The following is a 21800-nucleotide window of genomic DNA, read 5'->3' on the forward strand; positions in this document are numbered from 1 at the left end:
ACCATTTTACAATTTTTTAATTGATCAGTTAGCGAACGAAGATATCTATACTAGCAAACACGTGCGAAGCGTGCTCCACTCTGGCTCCGCCCAATTTCTTTGCAGGCCGTTACTTGTTCCAAATATGAACCCGCATCCGTAAAATCTCCACATTAATTGATGCGAATGCGGATGCAAATATCCGTAACACCCCTAAAATGTACAAGGGGTTGCGCACTAAATACTTGTGAAATTGGTTAAGTATTTTTATTTTTTATTTTATTCGTTTATTTTTAAGCCGACGAAAGAATCGTACTTCTTTTCAAAATTGTATTCTGACTATCCACCAAGAAACCCTTACCTTAAGCCTATAGCGGCTTGATTTTGTTAATGGTACCCCATTCATTCATTCATTATCACGACAACAGGTCAACGGCAGCCTGAGGTTTCAATTAAATGACTTATGTACCTACTTATTTATATTTTAGTCGTTGACTTGGCAACGGCACAAAAGTTTTGTCTGATGTTCACCGACTTTGACGTGTTTAAAGACGATCTTGAGTAAGCATTTTACGTTATTATATCTAGTTTACATCTACAGCTCGTAAAGTAATATAGAAAAAGATATAAATCCTTCAAATCCATCAGCCCGTATACGCCCACGGCTGGACTTAGGCCTGTCCAAGAGCACGCTACCAAACATGGTCCTCCGCCGAATCCGTATGAGTTCAAAACTAGTCGGGCTTACGTCGACTAAACACGTGAGTATAGCCGTAACAATCTTTACTTATAATCATGTAACTACACGAAAATTAAAAACAATAAAATAAAAATATACATTTAATATTTTGTAACAACATCATCAAATTGTTCATAAACTGCGATAATTAATTAACAACAACAGCAAAAAAAATACATACAATTAGAATATTACCAATGCGCAATCAAAAAATATTTCAGACTTCAAGGGCTTTCTTATTAGGTTTCCTCAGACCTGAGAGAGTGGCGCAAAACTGTTTGTAGTCTATGAAATTGTATCCGTTCTTGTTTATCACTGGAGCTTCGTCTAGGGCGTAGTTGGCTTCCTTTTCTGTGAACCGATCACCCCACGTCATTAGGTCGTGACGGATTCTGTGAAGAAGTTATATTATTTATGAGTGAGTGAGATGAGTGTTTTTAAATAAAATTATCGATGTTAAACATGACTAATATTCCTTTTTTCTCTCCTAGCCTGTGTAGGTACGTAGTAGGTACGTTAAGCTCTTTATACACTGTACCCGATCTAAATCCGAAATTTTTGATCTAAAATATTTGTACCTGAGTTGTTGCGGATGCCAATATTTTGACATTCGCAGATGCGGATGCGGATTATTAGAAGTTCACATCCGCAGATAAAAACCGTAAAACCCTGTTGGGTACCATTTTACAATTTTTTAATTGATCAGTTAGCGAACGAAGATATCTATACTAGCAAACACGTGCGAAGCGTGCTCCACTCTGGCTCCGCCCAATTTCTTTGCAGGCCGTTACTTGTTCCAAATATGAACCCGCATCCGTAAAATCTCCACATTAATTGATGCGAATGCGGATGCAAATATCCGTAACACCCCTAAAATGTACAAGGGGTTGCGCACTAAATACTTGTGAAATTGGTTAAGTATTTTTATTTTTTATTTTATTCGTTTATTTTTAAGCCGACGAAAGAATCGTACTTCTTTTCAAAATTGTATTCTGACTATCCACCAAGAAACCCTTACCTTAAGCCTATAGCGGCTTGATTTTGTTAATGGTACCCCATTCATTCATTCATTATCACGACAACAGGTCAACGGCAGCCTGAGGTTTCAATTAAATGACTTATGTACCTACTTATTTATATTTTAGTCGTTGACTTGGCAACGGCACAAAAGTTTTGTATCACAAAATAGTTGAAAGGATATCGTTTAATGGTAAAGTTTGAATAGCTTTAAGATGGCCGCAAGACATGGCGGCTGAATATTATTACTTTAATACAAATCGTAAAAGCGTAGGATACTAAACTTAAGTTTGCGTTATAATTATCACCACTATATCTTACAAATCTAACACCATACCAGACCATCAATAAGAGTAATTTATTACCTATTTTGAATAAATCATTTGACTTTGACTTTGACTTTAATAGTACCTATCTTCTAGGTAAAAGATAGGCGACTGTTTAGAATTCTAGGTATACAACACATTTAATTGGTAATTTCTAGAAATGATAAAATTTCTATATATAAAAATGAATCGCGAAATGTGTTGCTGATCGCTAATCTCGAGAACTGCTGAACCGATTTCGCCAATTCTTTTTTTATAATATTCCTTGAAGTACGAGGATGGTTCTTACGGAGAGAAAAATTAAAAAAATTGCCTATATATAAAAATGAATCGCTGAATCTGTTGCTGATCGCAAATCTCGAGAACAGCTGCACCGATTTCGCTAATTCTTTTTTTATAATATTCCTTGAAGTACGAGGATGGTTCTTACGGAGAGAAAAATTAAAAAAATAGCCCGAAATAGAATCGACTGTTAGGCGGTACCAAGTTCGCCGGGGCAGCTAGTATAATATAATAAATAACTGATTAAATGCATATCAGAATAAATGCAATGCGACGCAACGCCGACGTCAGGTACCGTATACAAGCTAAAAAAAACTTCTGGCCAGTAGTTAATAGCAACACTTATTATAAACAAATATGTATTCTCTGTTGAACGATACTCTCTCCACAATAATTGTTACAAGTTTTCACTAAATCAACTCCAGAATAACTGGGCCGGTTCCAACTGGTTCCAACTCGTTAATTTTTGACTCACAGCAGTTGTACCGGACGAAAAGATAAATGAAGAAACTACTTCTCCGCTCTCTGTCTTACCACAAAATCCAAAAAATCCCCAATATCTCTCAGGTGTTTTATATAATAAATAATCACTCTATTTCAATATACACAAAAATTACTGACAGTTTTATAGACTCCCTGAAGTGCTCGAATGACTCAAACACGAAAAATCCCTTAGCAGACAAATGGACTTGAGTACTTACTTAACCTAAGAAATACAATAGTAATAAATAGTTCGTTACTTTGCCACTACGATTTAGTAAGGGAAATAATGGTTTCTCACTTCACTAAGGGCTATTTTAGTCACGCTGGATTCATAACGTTCTGTTATAAATTAATAATTTTAACATGACGTGTTAATTCGCTGCTTCAGCATTTCAATTTATATAAAGCGAACAATCCGCGAGGCGGCGAAGTAGTCCACATTTCCATATTGAATAGTTAACACTGAAACTACTGTATTCGCGTGAAGTAAAAGTTCCGTGTGTGTGAATTTCCAAATTAAATTCGTTGGACATTTCTTGTGGTTTTTTTTTCAAAAGACTGTCGAAGCGGACCTCCTAACAATTGGTGTCAGAAGTGGGATGCTGAGAAGGTTCACGCAAGAGGACCCTTAGCATCCAAAGAATCCTGAGGTCATCGCAGTCGTGATCGACGATAAGCCTCGCCCCCAGGGTTGAGCCCGCATCACAACCACTAAGCACCGGTTCTACTCAAGATCGACGATAAGTCTCAGCCTGCCAGACTGAGCCCGCATCTCACACGAAGAACGCGAATATCCTGGACTCACTTAAAAACATCAGTGAAATAAATTTTAAGCCTTCAAAATTACGAAATACAATTTCTTCAATATCTTCAGAAACCTACTCGATATCGTCGCCGCGTGAAATACGAGACGCATTCCGTACAGTTCAAAGCCTTCACGTGTCGCAAACGCATCGACCTAATTTAACTTTCAGTGCAGTGACATCAAAGTGAAAACCTTTTTGTGAAAAATAAATCGTGATGTTTGCCGTTATCCTGTAAGTAGTTTATATTAATTTTGTATAAAAAGCGTAAATTGTCTAAATTGTATATTTTCGTACTGTATTTTAAATTTAAATCCTTTTTTTTTTCTCTCCATATCTCAGTTTCAGTAATCAAAAATGAGTTTAAAGTCAGAAAGTTCGGACGCAAAAGTGACTCTCTCTATACTCACTAAATTCGTAAGGTCTTATGATGGGAATCGGGAAACTCTTGCCGCGTTCCTAACTAACTGCGATAACGCAATTAGTTTAGCTGCTCCCGACCAGCAAAATATCTTATGTAAATATATAATCTCCCAACTTGAGGGCAAAGCTCAATTAGCCTGCAGCCTTAAAAATTTCAATAATTGGGATGAATTAAAATCATATTTAAAAAGCACGTTTGGCGAGAAAAAACACTCGTCCCATCTGCTACTTGATCTCCAAAACTGTAAACAGGGCCAGTCCGAAAGTGTGACACAATATTCTATCAGACTCGAAGCATGCCTAACTCGACTTCAAGCTGATATTCAAAATTCATGCACTGATCGTAATCTCCTTCTAGGCAAAATCACAGCTATGGAAGAACTCGCCTTAAGCTTATTCCAATTAGGTCTTAACCCTAATATTTCTAATATTGTCCGCTGCAGAAACCCTTCGACACTTAATGAAGCAATTTCTCTAGCAGTCGAAGAAGAAAAAATTTTCAAACTTGTAAAAATTACTCAACCAAAACATCCAACTAAATTTTGTTCCTTATGTAAGAAGACCAATCATAGTTTCTCAGAGTGCTTTAAGAAAAAGCACGATTTCACACAGAGATCATCTTTCCATATTCCTCCCGCTAACCCTCAATATTCTGCAGAAACAAGTCAAAGTTCATCAAAGGACTCAAATTTCGTCAAAACCTGTGCCTATTGTAAACACAAAGGACATCTTATCTCAGAATGTCGTAAGCGCCAATATAATAATAATCAGCGTCGGATGAACTCTCACCCTCCGTCGGGTCCCTCTCATAGTAACAGTGCTAATGTTAACATGTATGAATACTCTGAATCCTTAAATGAAGTGACGAATAGTTACGTCCCTGAATCAAAAAACTTAAACTGATTTCGGATGCGTGCCTGCCGAAATCAACAATCCAAAATGGCACTCGAACTACTAAATCCTTTTATACTAATTCCCCCAAATCGTTTACATCTCGGCAATCGCTACATGACTGTCCGAGTCACACTGAATCTTATACCAAATCTTTTATATCCCGGCAATCACCAAAAGACTGCCAAAATATCGCTGAATCATATCCTAAATCCTCACTGATTCCTACAAAATCGAATACAAAGCATTCCAAAGAAGATTGCTCAAATAATACTATATCTCATTCTAATTCTTATACTAGCTCTTATACTACAAAATCCTTTAAATCTCAGTTTCCTTCAAAGGATCAACTGAGTCTTACAAAATCTAAAGTCATTCAAAATGACCCCCAAAGCAACGCAAGCAAAAGCTCATTGCCTCTTAAAGACGTCCCGATCTTCGAAACAAGCACCCTGAAAAAGTTGGTGTCCTTACCTCATGCATTTTTACAAATAGAATGTAATAAAAAACCTCTCTGTTTCTTAGTTGACACAGGCGCAAGTGTCAGCATTATTAAGCGCTCGTGTTTACCAGCAGGGCCCCAATTGTCTCAAGAAATTATAAAACTCAAAGGCATAAACGATATTGATTCCTATAGCGAAACTTTAGGAACAGTTGTGCTTAACCTTATTATAAACGACCACACCATTTCTTTTAAATTCCACGTCATAACTGACGCTCTGAATCTGGAATCAGACGGTATCTTAGGTACCGATTTTCTACATTTTTTCCATACTAATATCGATTATAATACTAAATCCCTTACTATCTCAAATTACACTTTACCAATTCATTATTCGAGCCCTAGATATATAATACCGGCTCGCTCCGAAGCTATTGTTGAATGCACTGTCTCAAATGACAAGTTCGAGTTACGTCATTTAAAAGACGCACTCATATTAGATCACTCTATATCCGAAGGTGTATATATAGCAAACTGTATAGTAAGTTTGAAGCCTAATTATAAAGTCAATGTCTCTGTTTTAAATACCACTGAATCTCAAATAGAAATCCAAGACTTCAAGGTTCATTTAACTCCTATAGACTTCTCTGAACTACGCCAAGTGTCTCAATCCCCCGAAATTGTCAACCACGTTTCTAATTCTTCATCAAATCGACTCGATCGTGTTCTAAGTCTTATAAGACACTCACATCTTAACGATGAGGAGAGAAAAGTTCTCTTAGAGTGCTGTTCTGAATACTCTGATATATTTTATCTCGAAGGAGACACTCTAACTCATACTAACGCTATTCAACACTCTATTGACACGGGTAATAGCTCTCCTATTAATGTAAAATCTTACCGTTTTCCCGAATGTCATAAAAACGAAGTCGATTCCCAAATCCAGAAAATGCTACAACAGAAAATTATTAAACCGTCTATCTCTCCATGGAATGCTCCCGTTTGGGTGGTTCCCAAAAAAATGGACGCATCCGGGAAAAAGAAATGGCGAATAGTTATCGACTACCGCCGCCTCAATGACGTCACTGTATCCGAAGTATATCCTATTCCCTTGATCACAGATATCCTAGATCAACTAGGTCATTCCAAATATTTTAGCACACTGGACTTAGTCTCCGGTTTCCATCAAATTCCGCTGAATCCTTCAGATGCACCTAAAACTGGTTTTACTGTAGTCAACACAAATGGTTCAACAGGCCACTACGAATTCACTAGGATGCCGTTTGGACTTAAGAACGCTCCCAGTACTTTTCAACGTCTTATGAACACAGTGTTATCAGGTCTTCAAGGTTTACATTGCTATGTCTATTTAGATGACTGTATCATCTATAGTGCAGATCTCAAATCCCATTGTGAAAAACTGAAAATGGTATTCAACCGTTTCAGAGATTATAATCTCAAATTACAACCGGATAAATGTGAATTCCTTAGAAAGGAAGTCACCTATCTAGGTCACATTATAACGGATAAAGGTGTCTCTCCAAACCCAGAAAAAATTAAATCAGTCTGTGATTTCCCAATTCCTAAAAATCCTAAAGAAGTAAAATCATTCCTCGGTCTCGTTGGTTATTACCGCCGATTTATTGACAATTTCTCCAAGATCACAAAACCTCTAACATCTTTACTCAAGAAGGATGTCACTTTTCATTGGTCTATAGAACAGGACCAAGCTTTTAACCTCCTGAAGGAAAAGTTAACCTCAGCTCCTCTTCTCCAATACCCTGATTTTTCTCAACCATTTATCGTTACCACAGACGCCAGCAACTACGCCGTTGGCGCAGTGCTATCTCAAGGCCCTATCGGCAAGGACAAACCAATAGCCTATGCTTCTAGAACCTTAAACAAACAAGAAGGAAATTACTCGACCACAGAAAAGGAGTTAGTTTCTATTTTATTCGCCGTTAAAACTTTCCGACCATATCTCTACGGCACTAAATTCAAAATCGTAACAGATCATCGGCCCTTAGTATGGCTCTTCAACGTCAAAGATCCTGGTTCCAAACTCGTCCGTTGGCGCCTCAAACTTGAGGAATACGATTACGAGATTATTTACAAACCTGGAAAATTAAATTCAAATGCAGACGCTCTGTCTCGCATCCCAATTCATGCTATAAATACAGATAATCTTACTAAGCTTTCCTACGAGGCATATTTTAAGAAACAACTTACAAACTCTTTACCAGATTCTAACACAAAAATTGAAGAACACTCACAAGCTTTACATCTTTCCAAATGCAAAATTATTGCATGCCCCGTTTCTCTAGATTTCGACAACTCAATGCCACATTGTGAGGAATTATTATCTCAGATAACCGACACCGCTTCATTGTTAGAAGCCGAACGTGAACAATGTTCGGTAAGGTCAGTTACAAAAAATAATAAAACATATTATTTTCTTTTTACCAAGGTTCATCATTACGATGAGACAACTTTTCGCTCCATTTACGACACTTTGATGATGCTTCGTGATGAACTTATATCACATCACCCTAGCATTGATGAAATAGCTATCTCCGATTTCTCTGAACCTTTTACTAAATTATCCTATACCAAAATTTATAATATGATTTCCTACGTATTTCATAACACTGATATCAAAATACATATTTATAAAAATCAAATAATATTTCCAACTCCAGCTGAAGTTCCTACAATTCTCAAAGAGAATCACGACACTCCCATAGCAGGACATCCTGGTGTGAATAGGATGTATAGTCGAATTAAAGCCTCATACTACTGGAAAGGAATGAGAACTGACATAGAACGCTATGTGAAGTCTTGCAAACTATGCCAAGTTAACAAACCTTTACGAGCTTGCAATAAAGCTCCTATGGTTATTACATCCACGAGCACAAAGCCTTTTGAACGATTAGCTCTGGACATAGTTGGTGTCTTACCTGAAGCAGGTTTCCAAAAGTTCAAGTTCATACTGACTCTGCAAGATGATCTTACCAAATTCCTATGTGTCTATCCTATGATTTCTTCAACAAGTGAAGAAGTAGCCCGTAATCTGGTCCACTTTATGTCCTTATTCGCTATTCCTAAAATGATCCTTACTGATCAAGCCATGACTTTTACATCAGAACTGTTTAAACAAGTTACCGATATTTTCAAAATCAAACCCTTACTTTCTAGCCCTTACCATCCCCAAACTAACGGTGCGCTGGAACGCAGCCACGCTACTCTTAAAGAATACCTAAAATCCTTTGTAAACGAAAATCAAAATGATTGGCATTGCTACCTAGCAACAGCTGTTCTCGCGTATAATACAACTCCTCATACTACTACTCAATTTACTCCGTTTGAACTTCTGTTTGGACAGAAACCAACCCTTCCTAATTCTCTCTACGACACAGATAATAATGTTACATACCACGAGTATGTCCGTGCGCTTCAGTATAGAATGAAAGTAAGCCGCGAAAAAGCTTTAGAGTATATTAGATCAAGTAAAGAATCTTCAAAACAAATCTATGATTCAAGTTCTAATCCTAACATAGAATATAAGTTGGTGACATGGTATATTTAAAATACCATCACAGACTTCGTAAAGCCTTATCTCCAATATGGAAAGGCCCTTACAAAATCGTTAAAATAAATGGAAAACATAATGTTACTTTATTAATAAATAGAAAACATGTTAAGTATCATACTAATTTAATTAAGCTCGCTGTAACTTAAGCTTATCATTCTTTTCAGATTTTTCTCCTACGTCTCGTCTGAGCCAATGATTACACCCATAACGCATAGCCCTGGAATATATTTCGACCCCATTACAAAAATTTATTTCTACAATGATTATTGGAGAGTAATCACGCATCTCAACACCGTCTCATTGGAACCACAGCTTGACAAAGTTGACCGGTTGATTGTTAAAACCTCTCTAGTTTGTGCTAAGTTGCAACCAGAAGAGTACTCTAGCTGCAAAAATGTTTTTAGTCCAATTGAAGTACTTCTAGAATCCAATTATCTCAAGGCTCAATCTCTATCTCATATTATCTCAAGCGAAAATCCTGCTAGATTCAAAAGATCTTTAGAATTTGGTGGTGAAATCCTTAAGTTTTTCTTTGGCACTTTAGATGCTGAAGATGCCCGAAAATATGATGCTGCAATTAGCTCTTGTCAGAGATCTGAATCTGAGATATTTCATTTAATGAAAGATAATATTCATATAGTTAAGTCGTCTATTAATACTTTTAATTCTACTATTTCTAGGTTAAATCAAAATGAGATAAAGTTAAACTCTCAGATTAATAAATTAAACGATATATTGTCTTATGTTACTAGTGATAATGAAAAATTAATGTATTTAACTAGATTTAATAGCTTAGTTAATATAATCGAAAGCTCTTTACTAGCTATCTCAAATTTTCTCGATACTGTAATAAACGCAATTTTGTTTTCAAAAGTTAATGTTCTACATCCTTCTGTTCTAAGTCCTGTAAAACTGTATGATGAACTGTCTAAACACAGAAACTCAATCAATAAAGGTTTAGATTTTCCTGTAGCACTAAGTATAGAAAATATACATACCATTATAGATATATCTAAGTTAGTCTCCTATTTCTATAACAATAAGATAGTATTTGTAATACAGATCCCTCTTGTCTCTCCCGTTAAGTATAACGTCTATAAAACAATCCCGCTCCCGACTCCTCATTACGAAGGACAATCCAAAAGTTTTGCCTTAATCAAACCTACTAAACCCTATTTAGCTATAACTGACGATAGATTAAATTACGTATTATTAGATACTTTAAGAGATTGTACTATTTTAAATAGTGAAAATTCCATCTGTAAATTAGAGTCAATTTATTCTGTAAATTCGAATCCTTCATGCGAGACAAAACTTTTAACTGAAGTGACTCTATCTTTACCAAGGGAATGTGAACCGAAAATCCTATATGGTCTTATTGACATATGGCATAAATTAAAAAATAATCAATGGATATTTGTACAGTCAAAAACAAGCAAACTAACTATCAATTGTAATGATAACTTTAAGGATTATTCTATATCTGGCACTGGAATATTAAAACTGAACAAAGGTTGCATTGGTTACTTTAAAACGATTCAATTTATACCTTCTACCATTTCAAATTTAACTATTGATAATAATAACTTTAATATTAATTTTGATATAACTAATGATAACTGCTGCAACCAAGAGATTGTTAACAAAACGATTCCTCTTCTATCACCTATTAACCTAAGTAATATTAATTTAGATTCCTTAAAAAATTCGATAAACCAATTCAACGATCTTGAGTTGCAAATCAACAGGATCCAAGAGGAATCTCATTTTATAAAATATAGCTCGTATTATTCTGCTTTTACTTATATAATTATTTCGTTAATTTTTCTATTTTTATGTTATAAGATTATCAGATGTTTTAAACAACGTAATTGTAACAAATTCTGCATTCAATTTTTTTTCCAATGTAATCGCAAAAAGATTTCGCATAAAGAAAACAAAGCCCAAAGTTCTATTGAAATGTCACAGATAACAGATGATGAAGATAACGCATCTGTAGACCTTCGAAATCTTAGTGCATCAGTGCAAAGAAATCTTTCAAATAATTAAATTATGTAGAATATTTTACCATTTCTCTCCTTTTCCTTTTCCTTTTTTTACTACGCTTTATTTTAAATTAAAGCTTCGTCTAAAGGGGGGAAATGTTATAAATTAATAATTTTAACATGACGTGTTAATTCGCTGCTTCAGCATTTCAATTTATATAAAGCGAACAATCCGCGAGGCGGCGAAGTAGTCCACATTTCCATATTGAATAGTTAACACTGAAACTACTGTATTCGCGTGAAGTAAAAGTTCCGTGTGTGTGAATTTCCAAATTAAATTCGTTGGACATTTCTTGTGGTTTTTTTTTCAAAAGACTGTCGAAGCGGACCTCCTAACTCCTATTTTAGTCACGCTGGATTCATAACGTTCGTTCAAATACGCACGGCTGTCGCTACTCAACCGCCGGAAAAAAAACTTTTATTTTATTTATTCAGGTACAAGTTAGCCCTTGACTGCAATCTCACCTGGTGGTAAGTGATGATACAATCTAAGATGGATGCGGGCTAACCTTGAAGGGGTATGGCAGTTTTTATTAAACCCATACCCCTTTGGTTTCTACACGGCATCGTACCGGAACGCTAAATCGCTTGGCGGTACGGCTTTGCCGGTAGGGTGGTAACTAGCCACGGCCGAAGCCTCCCACCAGTCCAGACCAGAAATTTCGAAATTATTAAATTCCAAACCCCTGTCGGGAATCGAACCCGAGACCTCCCACTAACAAGACCACAGCGCTTATGACTGCGCCAGGGAGGTCGTCAAAAGCTACGCGTGAAGTTCATATTAAAACGAAAGCTTTGCTTTGCTGGACGTAAAAATATAATACTAGACGTCACCCGAAACTTGCATGATTTTAGGTATTTAAAAATTGCGTTGAAACTGTAATTTTCTGGGATATAAAGCAGATCAATACCGTTTCCGGGATGCAAACTTTCACATTTCATGTAAATTGGTAAAACGGATGGGGCGTGAAAAGGTTACAGATAGACAGGCACATTTTCGCATTAATAATATGACTAGGTCAGTATGGTTAAGTAGACTTGCCTTTCTTGTGCATATGAATGCTCATCGTGACTGTCTTTCACCAAAGCACATATTTGTACCGCATTTCAAATCATGCGGTTTGCATCTGAAAGCAAATTTAATAACGGTGGTTTTTTAAATATTTTCTGAAAATATTTATCGTTTTCAGGTAAGGGAAACCATCGAAATAATTTATAAATAAAACATTTTTAAACTTTTGTTTACCGAACAATTATTCTGAAAGTGCATCGAATAAATTGAACGAAAATTCATAATAAATTAATACGGTTGTTGGAAACCAAAAAATAATTTTGTAGCTTCCCCTTTCAGAATTATTTCTTTCCAAGTACCAAATAAATTCGTTCTTAATAAAGGCTTTCCACGGTGCATCATTATCACACGATATAATTTCGAAAGTCATCTAAATATATAAAAGGAAAAGGTGACTGACTGACTGACTGACTGACTGACTGATTGATCTATGAACGCTCAGCTCAAATTACTGGACGGATCAGGCTGAAATTTTGCATGCAGATAGCTATTATGACGTAGATATCCGCTAAGAAAGGACTTTTGAAAATTCAACCCATAAGGGGTTTGAAATTTGTGTAGTAGGTACACGCGGACGAAGTCGCGAGCATAAGCTAGTATACTATAATCATTACCATATATGCATCCACTGTTAGGTTATTGTAGGCAGCGCCAACTCTTTCTATCCTCCGCCTTTCGCATCAAATCCAAGCCAACCACTTAACAGATGTCATTGTTTAGCCTACTGTCTCCACTCGAAGACTTTTCGACTTATCTCCGACCAGTCCTCTTACAAATATGACCAGCACGTTACAATGTTCCAGAACTGCAGCTTCAAGTTCCTTGGAAACTATGTCGAGAAGCAAATCAAAGTATAATAAAGGTATAGCATTTTTTTTTATTTATAGACCAGCGCTTGGCTGCAATCAGACCTACTGGCAAGTGATGAGGCGGCCTAAGACGGAGCTGCTTGTCTATAAGACGCCCATTCACTCTTGACTTAAATGTACCCATATTAAAAGTGGAACGGGAACGTGATTCCCGGACCGTGATAGAGAGAGAGACAAGAAATGAGGAAGCAAATCGCTTCGTTTGTATCCGTGGAATTTCAGCTACGTATATATGCAGACCTTGACGATGCCTTACGGTACGATGGTAGACAGGTGTAGGAGGAACCAGGTCGAAAAGAAATGTCGAAAACCTTGAAAACTTTTTTAAATCCGGTCAAAAGGATTTATTTATCATCATCTGGTACAAAAGTTTCTTTCGTAAAAGGCGACCCTTGTCGTGAACCTCTCCCAGTGGCTTTCACCAAAACATATTTCATAACATGAGAATGAAAAAGTTTTCTCTGAATATGTTATCCTATTTGTCATCTTCATTTGTGACAAAACACTGCTCCCCGAGGAATGATCACGACGACAGCGTCCCACGGGGCAAGCTTATCTCTATACTCGTATGAGGGAAATGACAATGTATCTAGACATTTGATAAATTGCCTGTGTTTTGTGTTGTACAATTTATGTGAAGCTAAAGAATCTGACTTATTGTGGAGACTTGACACACGAAATATTATGATGACGTCATCATCATAATATTTTGTCTGTCAAGACTCCATTGGTTATTATAGATCAGATGAATTGACCCTGTTTTCTTGGTAACAGTGACGGACCTAATATGTGGGTCACAATCTGAGTTGATACAATGCCCTCACATGTTATGGAGACATAATCAAGATCAGTATAGCCGCATCTGAAATTGCTTTTTTTCTCGAGAGATATTTTGACGACCTGCCTGGCGCAGTGGTAAGCCTCTTATAAGAGGGAGGTCCAGGGTTTGATTTCCGGCAGGGGCTTGGAATTTCACTATTTCTGATCTGGTGGGAGACACCGGCCGTGGCTAGTTACCACCCTACCGGCAAAGCCGTGCTGCCAAGCGATTTAGCGTTCCGATACGATGCCGTGAAAAAACCTAAGGGTTTCATAAAAACTGCCATAACCCTTCCAAGTTAGCCCGCTCCCATCTTAGACTGCATCATCACTTACTGGTGGTAAGGTGAGATTGCAGTCAAGAAAGGCTAACTTGTATCTGAATAAAAATAAAATAAATAATAGAGTAATACGATTATTCCGTTTGCCGGTGTCCAAAGTAAACAAGTTCTTATGAGACTTTTACCGCGGTTATTTGCCTTATCTGGTGGCATGAGGACTGTTTGTTTTTGTGCAAATAATTAGCCCGGCGCTGTACAGTGGAAATTTTAAGTTAGCTATTTTATGACAATATCCATACTAATATTATAGATGCGAAAGTGTGTCTGTCTGTCTGTCTGCTAGTCTTTCACGACCTATCCGTTTAACCGATTTCGATGAAATTTGGTAAAGAATAGCTTGCGTCCCGGGAAAGGACATAGGCTACTTTTATCCCAGAAACAATAAATTATACCTGCAGAAACTTAAAGAATTCCCACGGGATTCACAAAAGTCGAAATCCACGCGGACGAAGTTGGGGGCATCATCTAGTTTCAAATAAATGAGTTAGCTGATTTTTGTTACCAAGTCATATTCTAACTCGTGACTTAATTATCCACACAATTCATTATGAAACTCAATTTCCCGAAGATGGCGAAGAAAAAGCAAAGTTATACTTAAGCCATTAATAAAATTATTAATACGACCTCAGCGCATTAGTAATAAGCAAGTTAGCGGGAACTGTGCGCCAATTTCTAAGTTATCCAATCTCTAGCGTATTGAGGCTTCCAAACTTTGGCTAGCCGGAGATATACTCGCCTATCTACATCTTACACTACGACTTTTTATGGCGCAGACTTTAATAACTTGGCTGAATTGCAAAAAATGTTCCTACTTATTTTCGAAGGAGGGTGATACTTTATAATATAGGAGAGAAAACTTAAACAATTGGACAGCATTTTTAATGTGGCGTAATAAATAGCAACTACTCATCCCATAATGCAAAAAAATCTGACTGATGACGTATTTCTTCGGCTCCACCAACTCTTCTACTGTTCTATAAAACTCCACGTTGTTGCCCATGGTACAGATTAGTAAAACAAAATTTTGCTTTATCAGTGGTCTGTATTAGCAGGCACTTAGTCAAAGAACAAATCATCATCGTCTCTACCAACAGACGGCAAATAAATATCTTGCTTCAATTCGCCATAGAACACGATCTTGTTACGCTTGTGCCCAGGTGCTTACAGCCACTCGCTAGCGTTCATCTAGCTAGTGGGAGATGCCCCAATGCTGCACTTTCCAGTGCGAAGTAGCCATTTAAGACATTCATCTATTTATTTTTTAATTTTGTGGCTCGTCTAATGCTACTTCAGCTTCGCGTTGCGTTGAGGTTCACCCCGATTCTTCTATGAATATCCCTAGTGAAGAACAAACTATTTTACTTAAATTAGTTAAACAATAAAAGAATATACTCTACCTGTCTTCAGAGATGTAGCCTGTGTTGTCTGTGTCCCAGCGGGAGAGGGCAGCAATTAGGGTCTCCTCAGAGTCAAGTTCCAGAGTCTTGTAACCTAGCAGGTTTACAAATGAGTCGAAATCTAGCGGGTCTGCAGCCTGCAATATTTTTTTTAGTTAAATAAGTTATTTTTATATAAATTCTATTTATTTATGCCCACAACTTTTTCCACGTGGATAACACAAATTTCAAACCCCTATTTTATCCCTACAGGGTTTGAATGTTCTAAAAATCTTTTTTTAGCGGATATCTATGTTATTTGTAATTGCTATCTGCGTGCAAAATTTCAGTCCGATCCGTCCATTAGTTTGAACTATGCGTTAATAGATCAGTCAGTCAGTCAGCTTTTCCTTTATATAAGTACTAGCATATGCTCGCGACTTCGTCCGCGTGGACTAAACAAATTTCAAACCCCTATTTTATCCCTACAGGGGTTGAATATTCTAAAAATCCTTTCTCAGCGGATTTCTTTGTTATATTATCTTTGCTATCTGCATGCCAAATTTCAGTTCCGTCCATTAGTTTGAGCTGTGCGTTAATTAATAGATCAGTCAGTCAGTCAGTCAGCTTTTCCTTTTATGTAAGTATTTTTTTTTTAAAGATAGGAGGTATTTCTACAGAATAAAAATAAACTAGAGTATCTGTAAGATTTCTAATCAAATTACTTTAAGGGTCAACTCACACTGGCGCAGAGTCGAAGCGACGCGAAGCGTCATGTTTTTTCGCCTACAGCATATTCATTTCTATTATTCTTTTATTTAAATACAAATTTGCGCGGCTGGAGTCGAGTGGATTCGCGAGTCGCCGCGAGTACTCGGGCGCAGTGACGCGTTGGACGCCGACCACAACGGAAAATATACGACGATTTAGTACAGAAATATGAATGAAACGAGCATCGTCGCGCACAGACGCGCGTCGCCGCGCGAAGGCGCGCGTTGCGCTGGAAAACATGACGCGTCGCGTCGCTTCGACTCTGCGCCAGTGTGATTTGAGCCTTATTGAGCTAATATTACCACACACCCATACAAATACTCCCATTTTATTAAACTTTTGGCTTTCTGTTTGTTTATGACCGACAACCAAATTATTTTCTTCTTGCTCGCTTTATAATAATATTCGCATCATGACAATAGAAATGAACGAACAAATAAGTTCATTACATTCTTCGCTGCAATAGAAATCAATCAACGAATATATATGTCTACTCGCTACTGTTTTACTAGGTATACCTACATAAAGCGAGTAGATATGAGTTTAACAATATTAAACATACACAGTTTGTTATTCATCACCCAATAATTATTGTAAACACTTAAAATTAATAGGCTAGATTAAGCATAAACAATAACGATCCATAACAACCTTAACCCGTATTTCTCAAAATATTTACATTACAAAGTCCATTTTATGATTTAATAACAACAATCCTGTACCTACTAACAAATTAATTTAGTAAGTAATGGTAAGACTAAAAATAAATACCGTTAACGGACAATTACAGTTATGGCCTAAGAGTCAGCGCGTGCCCGACCTTCCTTATTTTATAAAAGCTGTAAGTTTCTCTGCGTATTGTCCCAAACACTGGGAGGAACGTTTGTTTGGAGATAACAGGTAATAAAAGTGTAAAAAATATTACGCCAAAGTATAAAATAATTTTTTTATATTTTCCTATAGACGCCTAATAGACGCGAACACCCCCGCTCGCCAAGCTTAGGCACTTGCTTAGCATAAAAGTCGGCCCACGCCCGTTCGGTACCCTCATTCCGCACATTGTTTTGATTACGTGACTTTTAAGTCCACCAATAACAACAAAGCATTCTCCCCTGTCCCTTATATATGCATATGCATACTCTAGCAGTTGAATTCTCTGTGATCAGAAATCACGTCTTGCATTGCCAGACACTAAGTATGGTGGCAACTCCTGAAAGACACCTTTCAAGTTTAATAAGTTACTGACTTTAAGGGTGTCTGGCGGGGGTTTCCACAACACTAGTGTCTGGCAATGCATAACGTGATTTCTAATAGTACTCCAAAGAAAATATAAAAAAATTAGACTTTGTACTTTGATGTAATTTTTTTTACACATTTATCACCTGTTATCTCCCAAAGCCACCATGATTCAAACAAACATCCAAACAAACGATCCTCCCAGTGTTGGGGACAATTCGCAGAGAAACTTTCAGCTTTTACAAAATAAGGAAGGTCTGGCATGCGCTGGCTCTCTCTCTATTAGGTAAATGTATCCAGAAAATAGCGGGAACATAGTAATTATTATTAAGTATTTAATATTATTTTATCCTTTTACTTGAGAGCAATAAGTTCCAGCCAACCTTCGAAATGAGAGAGAGAAAAGCGTGCTCTTCAACTTGACTGTAAAGAAAAGACGCAAGGCACCGGCAGGGTCTAGGCGCGATATGTTTATTTATAACAATTCAAACTAAGCTAATATTTACTTTGGTGCAAAATCGGCGGCCGTTGGCAAGCCCAGGGTCGCCCAAGTGCCGCACGCAGCGTACGTGTTTTAACTCAAGATAATATTATTAAAATTACTAAATAATTTTACATACATATCAAATATTGCGTAACTGGCAGAAATCGAACCTGCTTGTTCTGGGTTTGCGTCCCATGCCTTGACCACTCGGCCACGGTCTCGCTTACTGCCAGTGACGAAATTGGTGATAATATGTATGTTAACGCAGTACAGTACAGTGTCGATAACTGCAAAGTGTCGCTAGTAGATGGCATGAAAGAGTCGCTTCAGTACTATTAGCGAAATATTATAAACAAAAGAAATTGACCAAGTCACAAGTAGTAATAATTAATTACGAGTACTTTCTAAAACTAATAAAAATAAACCAAACTCAGTAATAATACCACGACTATAAATTGTCCTAATAAAAGTACTTATTTTATAACCAACAATCATGGACTTATAAAACCAACAACAATAAAAAACCAGGAAATCAGTACTTTGGTCTCTAAAAAAATCGTAAAACATAGTTTACAGACTACTGATTATTTATTCAAAACTAACAAACTTTTTCACGAGAACATAAATCTTGTAACCGTTGAAGTGGTGTAAACAATCGGTTGTTACTTGTTATCCTCACTGGAAGTTATTATAAACGAGCCGTGAAATAAGAGCAATATTTCTAGTTTAAAACTATTTGGCCAAATAAATCTCAATGTAAGCGAAATTATTATTGTTTTAGATAGGCAAAAATATAGAAAACAAAATATGTACCTATTGGTATAAAAATTTATACAAGTCTTTTCTTCTAAAAGGACACAAAAATACATAAATCTAGACTTGACAATATTTTTTCACTATATTTTGATGCCTGCAACTTTATTAAAAAGTTGTTGGTTTAAAACAAATAATTCATGTACCTTAAATACAAGAGTTAACTCACCTCGGAAAGCATAGTTTTGATCATTTGCTCATCAATATTTTCTCCAAGACTAACCAGCGTTCCCCGTAGATCGTTATGATCGATACAACCGTCACCATCCAAGTCGAACAGAAGGAATGCCTGTTGAAAATATGGAAATAAATTACAACGTATAGAATTTATTAATATCTGACCGGAAAATTTAACTCTCAAATTCCACTATCTCATAAAATGCGGTAGTGGTATACACCAATTGAACTCTGAAGAACTTGAATGTAAGCTAACCTAACTAAAACATTTCAAAAGCACACATACAAAACTTTCCTCTTTGAATAACACAGTAGTTTGAACTTGGAGTTACAATAAAGAGGCAATGTTTGTGGATCAATTTACACGGGAAAAAAGCAATAGAATTCGCATAAACAAAAAGTGTAAAATATACGGTATTGGTGAACGTAAAAGTCAACATACCTCTTTCAACTCGAATATTTTATTTTCGTCGAGCTCGGCTAGTACATTGGCGGGTACGGAGAGAGATTCCCGAGCTTTGGATAGGGAATAAGACCTCGGCTCTTCGAGCATAATATCGCTGCTTTCGGATAGAATTGATCTGGAAATTAAATTATGTTCGCAGACTTGGGCGCTTTTGGAATCCTCGCAGTTTTAATTTTAATCCATGCTAGTATAATAATTGCGAAAGTGTGTATGTCCATCAGTCAGTCTTTCTGTATCTGTTATCTTTTTACGGCTCAACTGCTGATTCGATCTTGACGACAGGTACAGAGATAGCTTGTTTTCTAGAGACGGATATATGATGTTTTAATCGCAGAAAAACAAACAGTTCCCACGGGTTTTTCCAAAAATATCTAGATGCATGGTAATTCAAGCGTCAACAATATGTTTTTTTTTGTATTGAATGAGTAAAAAAGAAAAAAATATTTTTATAATTTTTATGATAGTGTACCTACACTTGAAATTACGAAATAATTTTAAATTCATATCAAAAATTGCGTAACCGGCAGGAATCGAACCTGCATCTTCTGGGTTCGCGCCCGATGCCTTGACCACTCGGCCACGGTTTCACTTACTGCCAGTGCAATTTTTGATATGTATTTAAAATTATTAAGAAAAAAATATTTTTTAAATATCTTGAAATGAGTTATATGTATTTAATAAAGTACTCGTATATAATAAGAAAAAATTAACGCTTTCTTTTCTAAGTGGACTGAGATACGGGGATAATACAGCGCATCAAAAGTACTAGTTAATTTATTTGATTTATTTAAATTAGTACTTACTCCCCAGCAGGAGCAGAGTGCAAGAGATTTTCCTTGAATTTCTTTATTTCGTCTTGCGCTGGATCCGATTCCTTTCTTTTACTATTCTCGCTTTTGCTTTTCTATAAGATAAAAGGAACTGCGAATATCGTTTGCATAGTTCTTTAGTTCACTTTATTACACTATATAATAAAGAAATCCCACAAAATGCACTTCACTAGCTTTTTCAGTCACTCTTATTAGGAACATTTTAAAGTTTTTTTACCCCTATTTTTACCAAATTAGACCATGATTCTATCTTAAATAGTATTACGCTAGACCATTTTTTTTTTCACAACACTATGGACCTACTAAATAGCTTTAAATCCTTTTTGACTTTTGTTACCAATTATTATTTAAAAATATTGTTATGTTACTACAGTAACTAAACTAAAAAGCTCCCGATATTTTTTTTAAAACGTTCTATAGTTTTCAAACTTTTTAATACCGCTTTTTAATGTTATGCTCATAAATTCTGCAAATCCATACTATCCATACTAATATTATAAATGCGAAAGTATGTCTGTCTGTCTGTTTGTCCGTCTGTCTATCTGTCTGCTAGTTTTTCGCGGCCCCCCTGTTTAACCGATTTCAATGAAATTTGGTACATAGATAGCTTGCATTCTGGGGAAGGACATAGGACTTTTGATCCAACAAAATTAAAGAGTTCGCGCAGTATTTAAAAAAAACCTAAATCCACACAGACGAAGTCGCAGTATCATCTAGTATACTAATATAATAACTCATACATAAAAATAAGAAATTGCGGTACAAATCCCTCCAATTCCGATATTTAATAATGACGTATTAAAAAATCAAAACTCACTTTAGACTTAGTTTTAACAGGTTCGTCCTCCATCTTTAATTTGTACCCCGGTACGTGTGAACAGCTTTCAGCAGGTTTCTCAACTAAACTGCCCAAGTGTCCAAACAAATTCGTACAGCTGAAATTTTCATTGCAATTCCAGCGGTTGAGATAATCATTTATTACGCTCGGCTTCACGTAGATTTGCGATAAGTGTTTGCGTCCACTAATTAATCTTTGGGCAGAAACTGCTCTTAAATTTTTAGGTCGCCGCATTTTCACTTTATGATGTAGGCGGATTGTACAGGCTGATTGCGGCGTGCGTAAAAATTATGACCACCTTTATTATGTATACCTATCTAAAAAATTATTAGCTACTTTTGTAAATATAAATTTTTAGTACTAAATTTTTATGTGCCTAAATATTTTATTTATTCTATCTATTGTTAAATTTGTGTAGATATATTATTATTTTAAATAATGTAAGTTAAATTTTAAAAATTACCTACCTTACCACTATTATTGTGACTACACTTATCCCGAGATGTGTCCTTGCGCAGAAATATACTGTACCTACTAAATTCTAAATTTTTTTTTTTTTTTTTTTTTTTTTTTTTTTTTTTTTTTTTTTTTTTTAATACAATAAAACTTAAAGCTAGCCTTATCTAATTACTATATAAATCATGACCGCGTGGAATGGTGCCAAGAATACTGGCTGCATTTCCGCG

General features: G+C 36.2%; 2 protein-coding genes across 3 annotated transcripts in view; one reads left to right on the forward strand and one right to left on the reverse strand.

Moving 5' to 3' along the window:
* Sol1 overlaps window positions 1-21800 on the forward strand; it is a 267617-nt gene that overhangs the window by 64806 nt on the left and 181011 nt on the right. The window lies entirely within an intron of this gene.
* LOC117985930 (myosin regulatory light polypeptide 9-like) lies at window positions 802-21363 on the reverse strand. Its single transcript, XM_034972729.2, has 6 exons — window positions 21094-21363; window positions 20250-20350; window positions 19423-19561; window positions 18973-19092; window positions 15521-15657; window positions 802-1110 (listed from the first exon to the last, which is right to left on the reverse strand). Exons 1-6 carry the CDS (start codon window positions 21346-21348, stop codon window positions 936-938), a joined length of 927 nt encoding a protein of 308 aa, XP_034828620.2. The 5' UTR covers window positions 21349-21363; the 3' UTR covers window positions 802-935.

Source organism: Maniola hyperantus, chromosome 10 (genome assembly GCF_902806685.2).
Source record: "Maniola hyperantus chromosome 10, iAphHyp1.2, whole genome shotgun sequence".
Classification (NCBI taxonomy): Eukaryota; Metazoa; Arthropoda; class Insecta; order Lepidoptera; family Nymphalidae; genus Maniola; species Maniola hyperantus.

Coding starts and splice junctions, on each gene's coding strand:
- LOC117985930 (XM_034972729.2), bottom strand. CDS start 21,348: ATGCGGCGACCTAAAAATTTAAGAGCAGTTTCTGCCCAAAGATTAATT. Junction 20,351..21,093: donor CTGTTAAAACTAAGTCTAAA/GTGAGTTTTGAT, acceptor TTTATCTTATAG/AAAAGCAAAAGCGAGAATAG. Junction 15,658..18,972: donor TCAAAACTATGCTTTCCGAG/GTGAGTTAACTC, acceptor AAAATATTGCAG/GCTGCAGACCCGCTAGATTT.